The sequence below is a fragment of the Oryx dammah genome, unplaced genomic scaffold (assembly GCF_014754425.2).
Source record: "Oryx dammah isolate SB20612 unplaced genomic scaffold, SCBI_Odam_1.1 HiC_scaffold_5, whole genome shotgun sequence".
Classification (NCBI taxonomy): domain Eukaryota; kingdom Metazoa; phylum Chordata; class Mammalia; order Artiodactyla; family Bovidae; genus Oryx; species Oryx dammah.
In genome coordinates, this window is record NW_024070189.1 from 13,962,509 (window position 1) to 13,977,015 (window position 14,507).

At 41.4% G+C, this 14,507-nt stretch overlaps 1 protein-coding gene across 1 annotated transcript in view; it reads right to left on the reverse strand.

Moving 5' to 3' along the window:
- LOC120863260 (2'-5'-oligoadenylate synthase 1-like) overlaps positions 1-14,300 on the reverse strand; it is a 29,758-nt gene extending 15,458 nt beyond the window's left edge. The window contains exons 1-6 of the mRNA XM_040239365.1: positions 14,252-14,300; positions 13,571-13,758; positions 12,597-12,783; positions 9,933-10,123; positions 6,293-6,453; positions 1,020-1,144 (exon numbers count right to left, since the gene is read on the reverse strand). Of these exons, the coding sequence (XP_040095299.1) occupies positions 1,020-1,144; positions 6,293-6,453; positions 9,933-10,123; positions 12,597-12,783; positions 13,571-13,729 (823 nt within the window). The 5' untranslated portion in view covers positions 13,730-13,758; positions 14,252-14,300. The remainder of the gene's footprint in view (positions 1-1,019; positions 1,145-6,292; positions 6,454-9,932; positions 10,124-12,596; positions 12,784-13,570; positions 13,759-14,251) is intronic.
- Positions 14,301-14,507: the final 207 nt, after the last annotated feature.

Consider the following 14,507-nt stretch of genomic DNA (forward strand, 5'->3'; position numbering starts at 1 on the left):
AATCCATAATAGGGCCCTCATATTTTTGCCTAAAATGGAGATACTCTATCTCCCCTTTTATGAGTATGATTAGGGGTTATACTTCATATCTCACTCTAGATACCACAAAATCTTAGGGAGGAGGGTTCAAAAGAGAGGGAACGTATGTAAACCTATAGTCGATTCATATCAATATTTGGTAGAAACCGACACAATTCTGTAAAGCAATTATCTTTCAATTTAAAAAATAAACAAATAAATAAAAAGCAACTCCTTGCAGGCCAAGTCCAAACTTGTTCTGTGTTGTTTTTCCACTCTGTTATACTGGCGTGCATGCTCAAGTCATTTCAATTGTGTCTGACTTTTTGCGACCCTGTGGGCTGTAGCCCGCCAGGCTCCTTTGTCCATGGGATTCTCCAGGCAATAATGCGGGAGGGGTTGCCATGCCCTCCTCCAGGGGATCTTCCCAACCCAGGGATCGAACTCAGGTCTCGTATGTCTCCTGCATTGGCAGCTGGGTTCTTTACCCCTAGCGCCACCTTGGAAGGCCCCTGTTATACTGGACAACTAGTTAATACTTGATCCTACTTCTTAAAACTGGTAGCATAAGGATAACTGGTGTTAATACATTGCAGGGGGAAAAAAAGTGACTTCCAAAACCAGTAAGAAATTCAGTTCTGCCAGAAGCCTAGCTCAGTACTGTATCTGGATGTGGTCAGTCCCCCATAGTTCAGTTCAGCTCAGTTCAGTTCAGTCGCTCAGTCGTGTCCGACTCTTTGCGACCCCATGAATCGCAGCACGCCAGGCCTCCCTGTCCATCAGCAACTCCCGGAGTTCACTCAGACTCACGTCCATCGAGTCAGTGATGCCATCCAGCCATCTCATCCTCTGCCGTCCCCTTCTCCTCCTGCCCCCAATCCCTCCCAGCATCAGAGTCTTTTCCAATGAGTCAGCTCTTCGCATGAGGTGGCCAAAGTACTACATATTAAATCAATAGCCATTTTAAAGGTTTCTTGTGAAACCAAACAAATAAACCTTACCTGTGGAAGGTGTAGGTCCCAGGATATCATAGTAGGCCATGATCTCAAAGGAATGGCTGTGAAGACTTTCAGTACATAAAAAACTGAATCTTAAAGACAGTGGTGTTCTCTTTCCCATTAGTATCCTTAGAAAAGGAGCATGACATTGTATGAATGATTAGAGAAAGAAAAGAGAAAAACAAGGTGAGTTTTGACCATCCCTCACCTAGTTCTGGAGAAGACAATGGCACCCCACTCCAGTACTCTTGCCTGGAAAAGCCCATGGATGGAGAAGCCTGGTAGGCTACAGTCCATGGGGTCGCTGAGGGTCGGACACCACTGAGTGACTTCACTTTCACTTTTCACTTTCGTGCATTGGAGAAGGAAATGGCAACCCACTCCAGTGTTCTTGCCTGGAGAATCCCAGGGACGGGGGAGCCTGGTGGGCTGCCGTCTAGGGGGTTGCACAGTCGGACACGACTGAAGTGACTTAGCAGCAGCACTAGTTCTGGCCTTCCTGCTCCCTTGGCTCTTTCTTGGACATGCCAGGGGTGTTCCCTTCCCTGGACCTTTGCAGTTTCTGTTCCTCTATCAGGACTACAATTAACTCAGATAATTCGCACAGCTGGATCCGGACTTCATTCAGGTCCCTGCTGCCTCATTTGGCCTTTTCTGGCCATCCTTTAAAACAAGAACTCCTTCCCTATTCCCTATCTCCTTACCCTGCTTTATGTTTCTTAATAGTATTTAATTACCACTTGGCATTGTATTATTTATTTCTCTCGCATGGGGGTATAAGGTGCACAAAGGCAGGAACTGTTTGTTTTGTTCACTGTTCTGTCCCTAGTATCTGACATATAGTAGATGATGAATAATTTTTAAGTGAATTATTATCTAAACATGGATTGGGGCATAAGATACTGTTAATTATGAGTATGATTAGATGAAATAAGACAACTAAACTTCTGAGTATAATGGAATAGTGAATAGCCAACCAATGCTCATTGGGAACAACTGGGAAACTGGATTTTAAAAATTACATGCATGTGTGTTTTAGAGGTATTGGAGGGCTGCTGACGCTAGAAAGGTCAGGATTTAGTCCCAGGATTTGGACTGGGGCAGCAGATTGTGGAGAGATGGACTAATGGTCAGCTGCCTTGTTTCCTGAGGACATACACCGATTTGGGAAATAGACAAGAAGCTGAAAATAAAAACTTTGGACAAGGAGAAGCTTTGGGGGTTCAAGAAACAAGTAGAACTTCGTCAAGCTTATGGGGCTGAAGGAGTGCAAAGACTTGGAAATCACAAGCATGATGAGAAGGGAAGGGTGGAGAACTGAACTCAAGATATGACCTGCTTTTCCCTCCAAACATCTGCTGAATTCTGAAGATGCCTTGACAGGTATGGTTATGAAATGAAGCAAAATGTCATCTTGAAAAGTTGAGTGGAGGTGTAGGTAGTCTGTCCAGGCTGAGACAAGATGTATCGGGGTTTAGTCTCGGGGACTGTGGAGACCAAGGCTGGAGGAGAGGACTTGGTGAAGCTGCTGGGCTGTAATGCTGAGGAACTCAGCTGCATGTTGGAGACAGCTGGAGGTCCTTAAAAAGTATTGATGCCTTGGCTCACCTCCAAATAGTTTTAGTCGATGGGTTTGGGGGTGCGACCTGGGTGATCAACTCTTATTCTATCCATTTGGTGAGGAAAGGATACACCTCTCTGGAAAAAGAGACCATCTCAGCTAAAGCATCTAAGATGTTTAATGCACAGGGCCCTGGTTTTAATCTTTCAATCACTAGAAATGAAATTTCAAATCACTAGGAATTCCAAGAGACAGGGCTATAAGATGTTAAACTAAGAAGAAAACCAAACTATAGAAACAGACCCCATAGGTGATCCAAATATTGGCATAAATGTGTGAGGATTTTAACTGATTAATATGTTCAGTGAACAGAGGAATAGACAGCACAAGGAGACAAAAAGATGAACAATTAAACCAGAGATAGATTTTCTATATATTAAAAAATAGAAATTATAGAACCAAAAAAAAAATAGTTGAACTTAAGAGATTTATAGAAAAATTTAACAAAAATTACATATAGCAGAAGAGAGTTAGTGACCTGAAAGACAAGCCAAAAGGCATCATCCAAAATTAAAAAAAAAAAAAAAATTGCATATATAATGTCCTTTCATTTAAAGTGAACAGAGACTTCTGAAATTTTAAAACCCCGCAGCACTTTTCTCTAAATGTCAAGAACATGAAGGTGGCTCAAGTGGTAAAGAATCCATACACACACCACCAAAGGTATGTTAAATCGTTATTATCATGAGTATATCCTTCTCTCTCAGTCAGGAAGGGCGAAAAGGAATGAAACAAGCCAGTAGCCTAACACTCCTGTCATCATTTAGAGGCAGATTTTGCTATGCTCAGTATAAAAGCTCTGTTTGGTAGGCACTGTCCTACGTGGGTAAAGTTTACTCTTGTGGATGCCAGAGGGCTTAAATGAGATATTAAATCAATTGGGGAGTTCAGATCACTTTTAGAATGGGTCGAGATTAATGAGAATGTCAGTACTATCCTAGGCTAATTTACATGAAACTTACCATCCAATGAGTATCTCAAAATATGTTTGCTATTAATATCAGTGGCAATGGGACATGGACCCTAGCAGTGCTTGGTCACGAGTCCTCAGATGATGTATCTGCCACTGTCCACTTTATCTCAGCCTAGTCCATCAACGTGTTTTGTCTTGGCCATGTCTTGGCAGGACAACTCTGACCTGTCATGTGGCTTTAAAAGGATCATGTATCAGAAAAGGGTCTTAAGTTATCCGACTGGATAATATAAAGAGAGCTTCTTGTTTTTCTAAGATCTCTAAATCAAAGAAATTAGAAATAAGAGCTAATGGGCAGAAATCCCAATCACAAACATAACTTACAAGTTATAGACATGATGCATTTTTTACAGCAGTGTCTTATTAAAAGCTCAGAATATGTTTCCCCATTGTGGTTTTCAATAATAAACACACCAGTGTGTGCAGAGAGGAGCCCAGTGCCTCTGGCGCATAAACGATTTCTAGTACTTTGGGCTTATGGGGCAAGTCTCCTGAGGTTTCATTCATAAGCAGCGCCCAGAAAATGACTGACATAGAACAGTTGCTGTTACTGGTAGGTTAAGACGTGGACTTGTTCCAAAGGACAAGAAAGGCTTTTCTCACACTCATCTTTCAAAATAAAGTAACTGAATAGCTTTAAAAATAACAGCAACAAACAATATATCACCAAAAACCAGGTATCAACTGAAACAATAAACGTTTTTACTCTCTCAGTGGGTGGGAGTCAAAACCAACTGTCAGACTCACATATCTGCTTCTTTTCCATTTTTAATTCAATTTGCCCCTCAAGAGAGTCACAGTATGGTCTTGGTTGCTCTGAAAAGCAGAGAATAAAGCCAGAAAAAGCAACTGCTGCATACAGATATTAGTGCAAGGGAACATCCTGGACAATCTACCTCCTTTCCTGACTTCATAATCCTTTCCACTCAGGCTGCCTTAAAGTCTCATTCTTCCTGCAAATATGCTCCTTTTTTTTTTTTTTTTTTTTTTTGCCAAAATCGTTTAGCAAAACAAAATAGGGGATAAGGCATATTCTGGGCTGAACTAAAACCATTATAGCCCCTTGAAAAATCACTCTGAGAAAAATAATAGGCATTTAATAAACATGAAGGAAAGAATGGTGGTTACCTGGGAATTCAGTTCAACTTTAAAGGCTTTTCAATTAAATTATTTAATGAGTTGAAAGCATAGAAGGAATAGAGCTTAGAAAATGAGATTGCTTGTTTTCAGGAACAATTAGAACAAGTCAATGAAGGTTTTCAGAGCTGTTCTTTTTTATAGGCTCTACTTCAAAATTCATTCTAGAAATCTAACAAAATAAAAGCTTCAAGCATATTTTGTCCAGGAGAAGGGTGCCTGCCTGAGATCCAGAGGAGAGGAAAAGGAATTTGGGAGAGCTCATCAATTAGGGTCTTTGACATTGAGTGGGCAGGGAGTATAGAATTAGGACATAACAATGAAGGACAAAGATTTTGATTCCAAATAAGGTCACCAGGGAAACAATATACCCCAACTCTTATTTTTAATGTGCCTTGAGAGTACTTTAACTGTCCTATTTTGATAAATAATAATAACAATGATATAATGTAACCTATAGTTTACAAATTTAATGGGGAAAACTTGGAAGAAGCAATGGGTAAAAATGAAAAACACATTCTCCTATTTCTTCTTTTTTTTTTCTTTTCTTAAAGGTGGTCTTTCCCTGTTCAAAGTGTAATCATATGTGAAACTCCATCATTTCCCTTTTTGCCTTTCCAACCCCTTCCAACCCCAGTGTGTTTCATTATAGTCACCACCATGCCATTCATCTGACGTCTTTGCTAACTACCGCAATTTAGTAGGTGTTTGGTATTCCTCAAGGTAGTGTTTTTCATTAAAAGACACATTCAAACTAGTTCTGTATACTAATTTGAAGCAAAGGCTTGGTAATGAATCTATTATTTAAATTAATAAACATTCTGGGACGTTGTTTTAAAACATGCATCTTATTTTAGGATTGAAGTGGCACACAGCCTGGTCTATTTTTCTCCCCCAAAAATGTTTTACTCACTTTACGACATAGTTTTTTGCATTTTTTTTCATCCACAATTCATTAGACTGAATAAAATAGCAGAAGATGTAAAATTGAAATAGAAAAATAAATAGCAACGTGTCAAGTTTTTTTCTTTCTTCTTTTCTTTTTGTAACTCACCAAAAAAAAAAAAAGTTCTGTCTAGCTGGCTAATTCAACATTGAGGGCAAAGAAAGCTTGCATGTAATGTCAGCAAAGCCAGTTCAGCAAATGACCCCAGGACATTGCTGAAGGGAATGTTTATCAGACAAATGTGTCTCCAAAGATTCTTCCTTCTTGGAGGCACCTTTCTCAGTCCTTCCTGTTTGCATTCCTCAGGGTCAGATTTCAGCTAAGAGATGGAAATTGAATAAAGGTGCATTGGAGAAGATATAATTAGTCCTTAAATCATAGGATCTCAAATTCATGAATTTCCTTGAAAGTTTAGCTAGAAGTCTTTAAAAACAAAAAAAAAAGGCCCTGGGGCAATCTCTCCAAGTTTTCTCCCAAGAATTTAATGTTCACTTATACAAGTAACATTACTCAATAATAGTCTCCTGTGCTAAGAGTTTCCTCTGGCAGTCTTTTTCACCTTTGAAATGAAGAATTCACAGAAACGCATTCAACCAGACCTGTTCCCATATGCAGTTCGTGTCAAGCTTTCTCTCAGAGTCTCCAAGCCTTCTCTCAGTTGTTTCTTGAAATGGTTCACATTGGCAAACACCTCACTGAGCAGCAGGACGTCAACCTCCGAGCATCCTTGGGTGTCGGTCCCTTTCACATAAGAACCACACTGTGAAGACAGAGGGCACGATGTGGGCAAAAGCTCAGCCAACCTTGAGGGAAGTGCAGATTCCTGGCTGTAGCATGTTTTAGGGTCAATTAACACTGAATCAGGGAAGGCAATGGCACCCCACTCCAGTACTCTTGCCTGGAAAATCCCATGGGCGGAGGAGCCTGGTAGGCTGCAGTCCATGGGATCGCTAAGAGTCGGATACGACTGAGCAACTTCACTTTCACGCATTGGAGAAGGAAATGGCAACCCGCTCCAGTGTTCTTGCCTGGAGAATCCCAGGGACGCGGGAGCCTGGTGGGCTGCCGTCTATGGGGTCGCACAGAGTCGGACACGACTGAAGTGACTTAGCAGCAGCAACACTGTGAATAGCTTAAATATGTGCTACTTTATCTTCCCTCAACTTGGGGGAAAAAAAAAAGACAGGAGAAGAAAGTCATCTACGATGGTTCACAACTGAACTTAGGTTCAGTTATGGGAAGAAAGCAGAATTTGCAGGAAAAGTCTGAAAATCCTTATGAAAAAAGAGAGCTAGAAGTTCTCAGACTTTCTGCTTGAGAACCACTCGATTGTGAGGGGTCCACAAAGGTGGGAATTAAATTCACCACTAGTACATGTGGTACCTACGTGTCCTGAAATAAACCTGTTCCTACCAGTTAGAACCTTAAGTGACTGGTGCTTCAGGAGGGCATTTGTTTGCTATATTTCCAAATAGATCATCAATGAGTTTAATAAAGTATTCTGTCATAATTAATGAGTACTTATTGCAAATCTCTTAACTAAATATAATTTTTATAAAAGTAAAAACTTAAGTTAGTTAGCAGCACAGCATTGCTCTACTTAGCATCAAAGAAAACTTTAGGTTGCAAGTTCCCAAAGGAAGCTCTTTAGCAGTAAAAGAAGCTGTTACCTATGATTTGGGAAACATAACGTCCACAAGGTAAAAGCGACCTGTCAACAGACTGTGACAACACAATTTCTCAAGAAGTTTAGAAAACATTGTAAAGCTCTGAGTCCTCTGCCATTTACTGCATGTTAATTTCTTAAGGACTTCCATCAGGCACCATGTGGCTCCCTCAAGCAAGCAGCAATGTGCCAATTTTACTCTTGGCACCGACCTAGCCCACCTTTTACTGTTTTTTGGAGCATAATTGTTTTACAATGTTGTGTTAGTTTCTGCTGTCAATGACGTGAATCAGCCATCAGTTCAGTTCAGTCGCTCAGGCGTGTCCGACTCTTTGCGACCCCATGAATCGCAGCACGCCAGGCCTCCCTGTCCATCACCATCTCCCGGAGTTCACTCAGACTCACGTCCATCAAGTCCATGATGCCATCCAGCCATCTCATCCTGGGTCGTCCCCTTCTCCTCCTGCCCCCAATCCCTCCCAGCATCAGGGTCTTTTCCAATGAGTCAGCTCTTCACAGGAGGTGGCCAAAGTACTGGAGCTTCAGCTTTAGCTCATTCCTTCCAAAGAAATCCCAGGGTTGATCTCCTTCACAATGGACTGGTTGGATCTCCTTGCAGTCCAAGGGACCCTCAAGAGTCTTCTCCAACACCACAGTTCAAAAGCATCAATTCTTCGGTGCTCAGCCTTCTTCACAGTCCAACTCTCACATCCATACATGACCACAGGAAAAACCATAGCCTTGACTAGATGGACCTTAGTTGGCAAAGTAATGTCTCTGCTTTTGAATATACTATCCAGGTTGGTCATAACTTTTCTTCCAAGGAGTAAGTGTCTTTTAATTTCATGGCTGCAGTTACCATCTGCAGTGATTTTGGAGCCCCAAAAAATAAAGTCTGACCCTGTTTCCACTGTTTCCCCATCTATTTCCCATGAAGTGATGGGACCAGATGCCATGATCTTCGTTTTCTGAATGTTGAGGTTTAAGCCAACTTTTTTGCTCTCCTCTTTCACTTTCATCAAGAGGCTTTTTAGCTCCTCTTCACTTTCTGCCATAAGGGTGGTGTCATCTGCATATCTGAGGTTATTGATATTTCTCCCGGCAATCTTGATTCCAGCTTGTGTTTCACATATATCCTCTCCCTTCCTCCCACCACCCCTATCCACCCATGGATGTCATCACAGAGCACTGAGCTGAGCTTCCTGTGCTATAGAGCCTGTTCTGAAAGCTGTGATGGCAACTGCTGACTCTAGGATTATATGCCTTAGTTGACATCTAAGGATCAAGAAGCTGCCTGTCCAATGCCAGAAATGCCTGCCCTGCTACAAATCCAGAATTCTCGGCTTCAAAGTCACCCTGCACCTACTGCATCTGGACTAGGTAAAATAGGTACCCTGTGCCCTCCTGCCTTGGCTCTGACTTAACTCAGTTCTGGACTCAGTCTTGTGGTAGTGCAACCAATTGAGGAAACCCATTTTGTCACAGTAGCAAGGGAATGTGGGAAATGTGGTTTTTAGTGCTTCCTTAACCAGAGAGAGTTTGTAATGTGCTAACATGTACAGTCAACCTCCAAGAATGGAATATAGGGCACAGCAATTTCACAACTTAGTTGATCAATGGCCCTTGTTTTCAGCCAGCACCTCATGGGACTGAAATAGAACTCTGACTCCCCATTTCTAGCTCCTGTGATCATGCTTTATTTCTGTAGAAGAAAATATGCTGTTTCATATTCAGGCTTTTTCCGCTGCTATATTAGGTAGCATTTAATCATACTCTTATATCATCTTTGCCATTTTTACATTAAAAGTTAATATTTTTATTTTAAATAAACAAGGATTTTCACCTTTTATAACATTTTCACTTTTGTAACAATCATGTGTGCACTTTAAAATGAATAAATGGAAAAATGGTAAGAAAAAATGCCCTCAGAACTATGTCCTATATATTTTTTTCCCTCTAAACACTGATTAGATAGCATGTAGTGGTGATACTAATGTTACAAATAATAACGATAGAAGGGAAACCACACCATCGTTGTCATTGGGATCCCTTCATTGTGTTCAGGGTATTTTCCTTCAAGGCAATTTTCACAGAATGATCCTGTGCTCTGTGGACAACTGTTCCCGGACACAGTGAACTGTCTTTAGGCTGAGAGGAAGTCCATCAAGACAGCACCTAATCACTTCCATAGGCAGGTTGCTCAGGCATGAAACAGGGCTCTGGGGTACAGGCCTACCTCCTTTGCCTGAAATTCCCTCAAGCATTTAAAAGCATCGGTCTAGTGAAAGCCAAGTCCTTGGCCCTGCCAATGTAAAGGCACTTTCGCCCCTGGGGCAAAAACTGCCAACTGTAATGGGTTCCAGCTGTCACATGGTTGAGTGCCTGCCCCGCTAGCCGGCAGCCTGCCCTGGCATTTCAAAGAGCTCCTAGCGGGCCTCTTACAGCCACTGCAGAAGGCGAAGCTGGCCTCTGAACATGTGGCCCTGCCCGATTGATGTCCATCACCTCCAGGAGAAAGGAATGGCTTCCTTAGTGCTGCGTGGTCCAGCCTGAGGGCTGGGGGCTCAGATTACCTGGATCACTTGGGAGGCCGGCACCGGAAAGGAAGTCTGGATCAGCTGGAGCAAGGCACCGATCTCAGCTGCACAAGCAGCTCTTTGAGAACCAGAGGCAGGGCAGATTTTTCGGTCTGCAAATCTCTGTAGCTCTTGGGGACCTTTACACTCCAACATATTATGAGGTGAAAATCCTGTGGACATTTGGGCTTCATAGAGAAAGGATCAATATTTGACATTTGCTGCACAGAAATGGATATGTGTGTGTCTAACACAAGCATCTACTTTTGTACACAAGTTATGTCTAGTTAATTACCAGGACTGCCTTGTTCTGTCACAGGGAGACCTACCCTCTCTGCTGGTAGAGTGTGAAGGGAACCAGCAGAGTTCAGTCCCTCTGGAATTAGCTGGCATGTTAACCCTAAGTCCCAACAGAGAAATGGCTGAATTTCTCTGAGAATAAATTGAGATATCCATTCTTATGTCAGGAAAAGATCTTTGCCTTGATTCATAAATCACTTTAAGTTTCTAAATGGAAAACGTGTATGTTATCAAGTTTCAATAAAATGATCTCAGGATAAAGCACTCTAAGTTAAGCCATCTATTCTAAAGGTCTTAAACTGCCAGCCCACAGGCCAAATTCTACCTGAGGAATGTTTGCTTTAGACCTGCACAGCGTTTTCAAAATGAAGAAACTGAGTCAACAGCTAGAAATCAAGAGATAGTACATTTTTTTAAATGAGGACATTAGAGGTATGTGAGCTAGTGGATGTATGTGTTTGTGTTTTAAGACAGAAATGCTGACAAGACTGGCCACACACTTCATGGGAAGGAACTGAATAACTGAACTCTTAAGTTCAGTAAATGGGGCATGTGAGCAAAACTGACAATAGACTGATTAACCAGAGGAAAAGCATACAGATTTTATTGATTTTTTTTTTTTTTATGTGCACAGAGTCCTTTCCAGAAAAGAAATGAAAACTACCAAGAATCAGACTAGAGTATTCTGAAGCTCCAATACTTTGGTCACTTTATGGAAAGAGCCAGCTCATTGGAAAAGACCCTGACGCTGGGAAGTTCAAAATAATCAATATGCTGAATTGGTACATTTTGAGATGGCATATCCTGATGCCTTTCAACAGCTCAGAAGATTTCATAAATTTGCACTCGATAGATCATAGTGTGTGCACACTGAGTAGTGTTTGACTCTTTGCGACCCCATGGACTGTAGTCCGCCGGCCTCCTCGGTCCATGGAATTTTCCAGGCAAGAACACTGGAGTGGGTGGCCATTTCCTCCTCCAGGGGATTTTGCCAATTGATGGTTTGAACCCGCGTCTCCTGTGTCTCCTGCATTGCAGGTGGATTCTCTACTGCTTTAGACATCAGGATAGATCATACACACACCAAAAAAATCCCTGAGAATTTGCAATAATAAACTGGCTCTCATTTAGGTTTACATAACAAATTCATATTATCATGGAGAATTAATTTTAGAGAGGCCTCTGGCAAATGCCTTGAAGAAGAACTCACTAATCCTTTCTGGAAATGAACTTTCAATTGATCCTTCCCTTTTAAGCACATATGGAAGTTTCATAGAAATTGAATATATACTCAGCTATAGATGAAACTCAATACTTATCAGAGAACTGATATCACAGATTACATTCTCTGACCAATGTGCAATTAAATGAGAAATCAGTAACAAGATAGCTAACATATCCCATACTTTAAGAAAGTTTTAAACACACATACTTCAAAAGAGTCACAGATCACAGAAGAAATCACACTATAAATCAGAACATAGGACTAAACAATAATAAATTTTACATCAACACTCAGAGGATACACAGCCCCTTCTTTAAATTTCATCGATTATGCCAAATTAACATATTGGGGTTTTTTTGTTTTTGTACATTTTGATTCCTTTGCTTGAAACATAGTTACCATTCCTTTTGTGGACATTTCACCAAAAACTGATCACTTTTCAGTGACTATTTTATATTCGGAGCCAATTATTGTTTCCCGAAAAAAGCTTTCTTATCTTAAAAGACTTTCATAGAGCAGCAACCACCAGTTACTTTAGGGGACAGAACCATAAATATGAGAGCAAAAGGTGTGTTACGTTAGTTTTGTGGTAATTTCTGATGGACAGACCATAATCTGACTCCCACTTGGATCCTGACATTCTGTGCCATTTTGGCTGCTTCTGAGTCGTCTGTCTGCACAACGCCTCAGTTTCCCAGCTTCCTCCTCCAATGAGGCTCTACAGAATTACCCCCCACCCCCAAGAGTATGGGCTTCCCAGGCGGCACTATCGGTAAAGAACCCGCCTGCGAAGGCAGGAGACCTAAGAGACATAGGTTCGATCCCTGCAACAGGAAGATCCCCTAGAGGAGGGAATGGCTACCCACTGCAGAATTCTTGCCTGAAGAATCCTGTGCACAGAGGAGGCTGGCTGGCTACAGTCCTTAGGGTCACAGAGTCAGACGCAGCTGAAGTGACTTAGGACACGTGCAGGCCCCAGGAGTATACAATCTCAAGTCCATACTAGCTCCACCCTCTGCACTCTCTATTTGCCATTCTTGGAAGCAAGCTGTAATGCTCTGACGTAGGGAAGCCACAGGATGGTTTCTATGCTGCGTGAACATCCATACAGGGAAAGTACTGGGCATCTCTGTTACCTCTTTTGCGGGCTGTAAAGTGATGCTCTTGTATTTCGTGGTTCTCCCGACTAAGGACTGTCCCAAAGCATCTAGAACACATCCTACATGTTTTCGATATTTTTGTAGCCATATATTTTACATTCCTTTCTTCTAGATTTTCCCAGTGTAGCTTGTGTGTCTCCATGGTTGACCTGTCACGTGTAGACTGAGAAAAAGTAAATACTTAATCCAGGAATTATAAGAGCTATTTCAGAGATCTGCTGGTTTTCATTTGGCTTCTCGCTAAATGCTCCCATTCATGGGCACAGAGAATTCTCATTCTATGTTCTTAAAACATAGCAAAGTCCATTAGTTTGGGTTTTTTGTTTTTTTTTTTTTGACACAGATGGAAAACTGCTGTAGATTAATAAAGCAATGAACCATGAGAACCATACTGCCGAAAAGAGTATTTTTAAAAAAGCACTAGTTTATGTTTTATAAAATCAGAAGAATGAGAGCCCAGTTCTTTTTCTGATGTTTACTTTTGCAGGCCTTGGGCTAATCACTCAACCTAATTGGGTCTTTGATCCTTCATTTGTAAAATGGGGGAGGGGAAAGGAGGGAAGGGAAGTCAATTAGTCTACCTCTAAGGGCACATTAAAAGTGAAAAATTCTAGGGTTGCAAGGACTCCATCCCCACATAAGCGCTTTGGAATAATAATTACAACAGCGCCTGCCCTGGATATAACGCCTGGGTCCAGGGGATTCTGCCCAGTGCCCTTCACAGCAGCTCTGCAGGATGGGTTGTTTAGAGCCAAGACTGAGACACACAGCTTTAACCACAGCATCTGACCTGTGGCCTGTGGCCACAAGTTCTTCCTTTCAGTTTTCTGTTAATAAATCTTCATGAGAGAATGAAAAAAAACAAAGCCAACAGACACAAAGCATGAGTATTTTAGGTAAAGGAGGGGATTCTCGCTCCCTGCCCCCCCACCCCCTTTCATTCGCTGTACCTCACTGTGACCTTGTTGCTTCCCCCTCAGGACTTCTTGGTCATATTTTTCACGGTGAACTTTTCCAAGATGCTTCTGTTGAAAGTGATACTTCAGAGCCCTGCCGCTGATAAAGTCACTCCCGCAGTGCTCACAGTTGTAGGATTTAAGAGTCCACATCCTTTCCCAGTGAAGTATCAGATTAGATCCTGTTGAGGACAAAGCAAAAAGATAATAAGCCCTTTGAAGAAAATCCAGTCCCTCAGAGTTAACCAGAATAAAGATAATATTGTTTCTAGTGTGCTAATTTGTGCTGTATCAGATGAATGTTTTCCAAGAAGTTTATTTCTCGCTGATATCAACTATGATATCATGAAAATAGTCATTTAAACCAGCTGCTGTAACTCGAGTTGATAAACATTAAGGAGGCTGTAAAGCCAGCAAAACCAAGTGCAAAGCTGTGTGTGTAGGTATATAAGTACATTTTTTGAAAAAGAGTTTCAAATGAATCTGTGACCTAAGAGATGTTAACTGTGGGTTTAGATATTATCTCTACTCGGGGACTCTAAGAGGTGTCATTTCTTCCATTTTTATCACTCAGTGAATTCCCATAAATGAGAAACTTATCATGAGTGATGATTTCTATGTCTTTCAAATTAACTCTGTTCTTTTTTAAAGTTAAAAAAATGCAGAAGTTTGTACCAAGGGACACAGTTTGGAAGATGTGGGCGATTCTATTCTCCACCTGGCTGCTTCTGAAGCTGTGTATATTCTTGTTGCTAAGTAACTCGACTTGCATTTGTACTAACTTGTCTGAAGCTTAGAGCTCCTTCCTCAGAGGTAAACATTGTGGCATTTGTAGTTACCGGTTTCTTAGCAAGTGGTCAGATTAAATATTTCTAAGTGCACTCAGATTATTTTGAAGCTGCTACTGCAACAAATTATCACAAACTTTAAT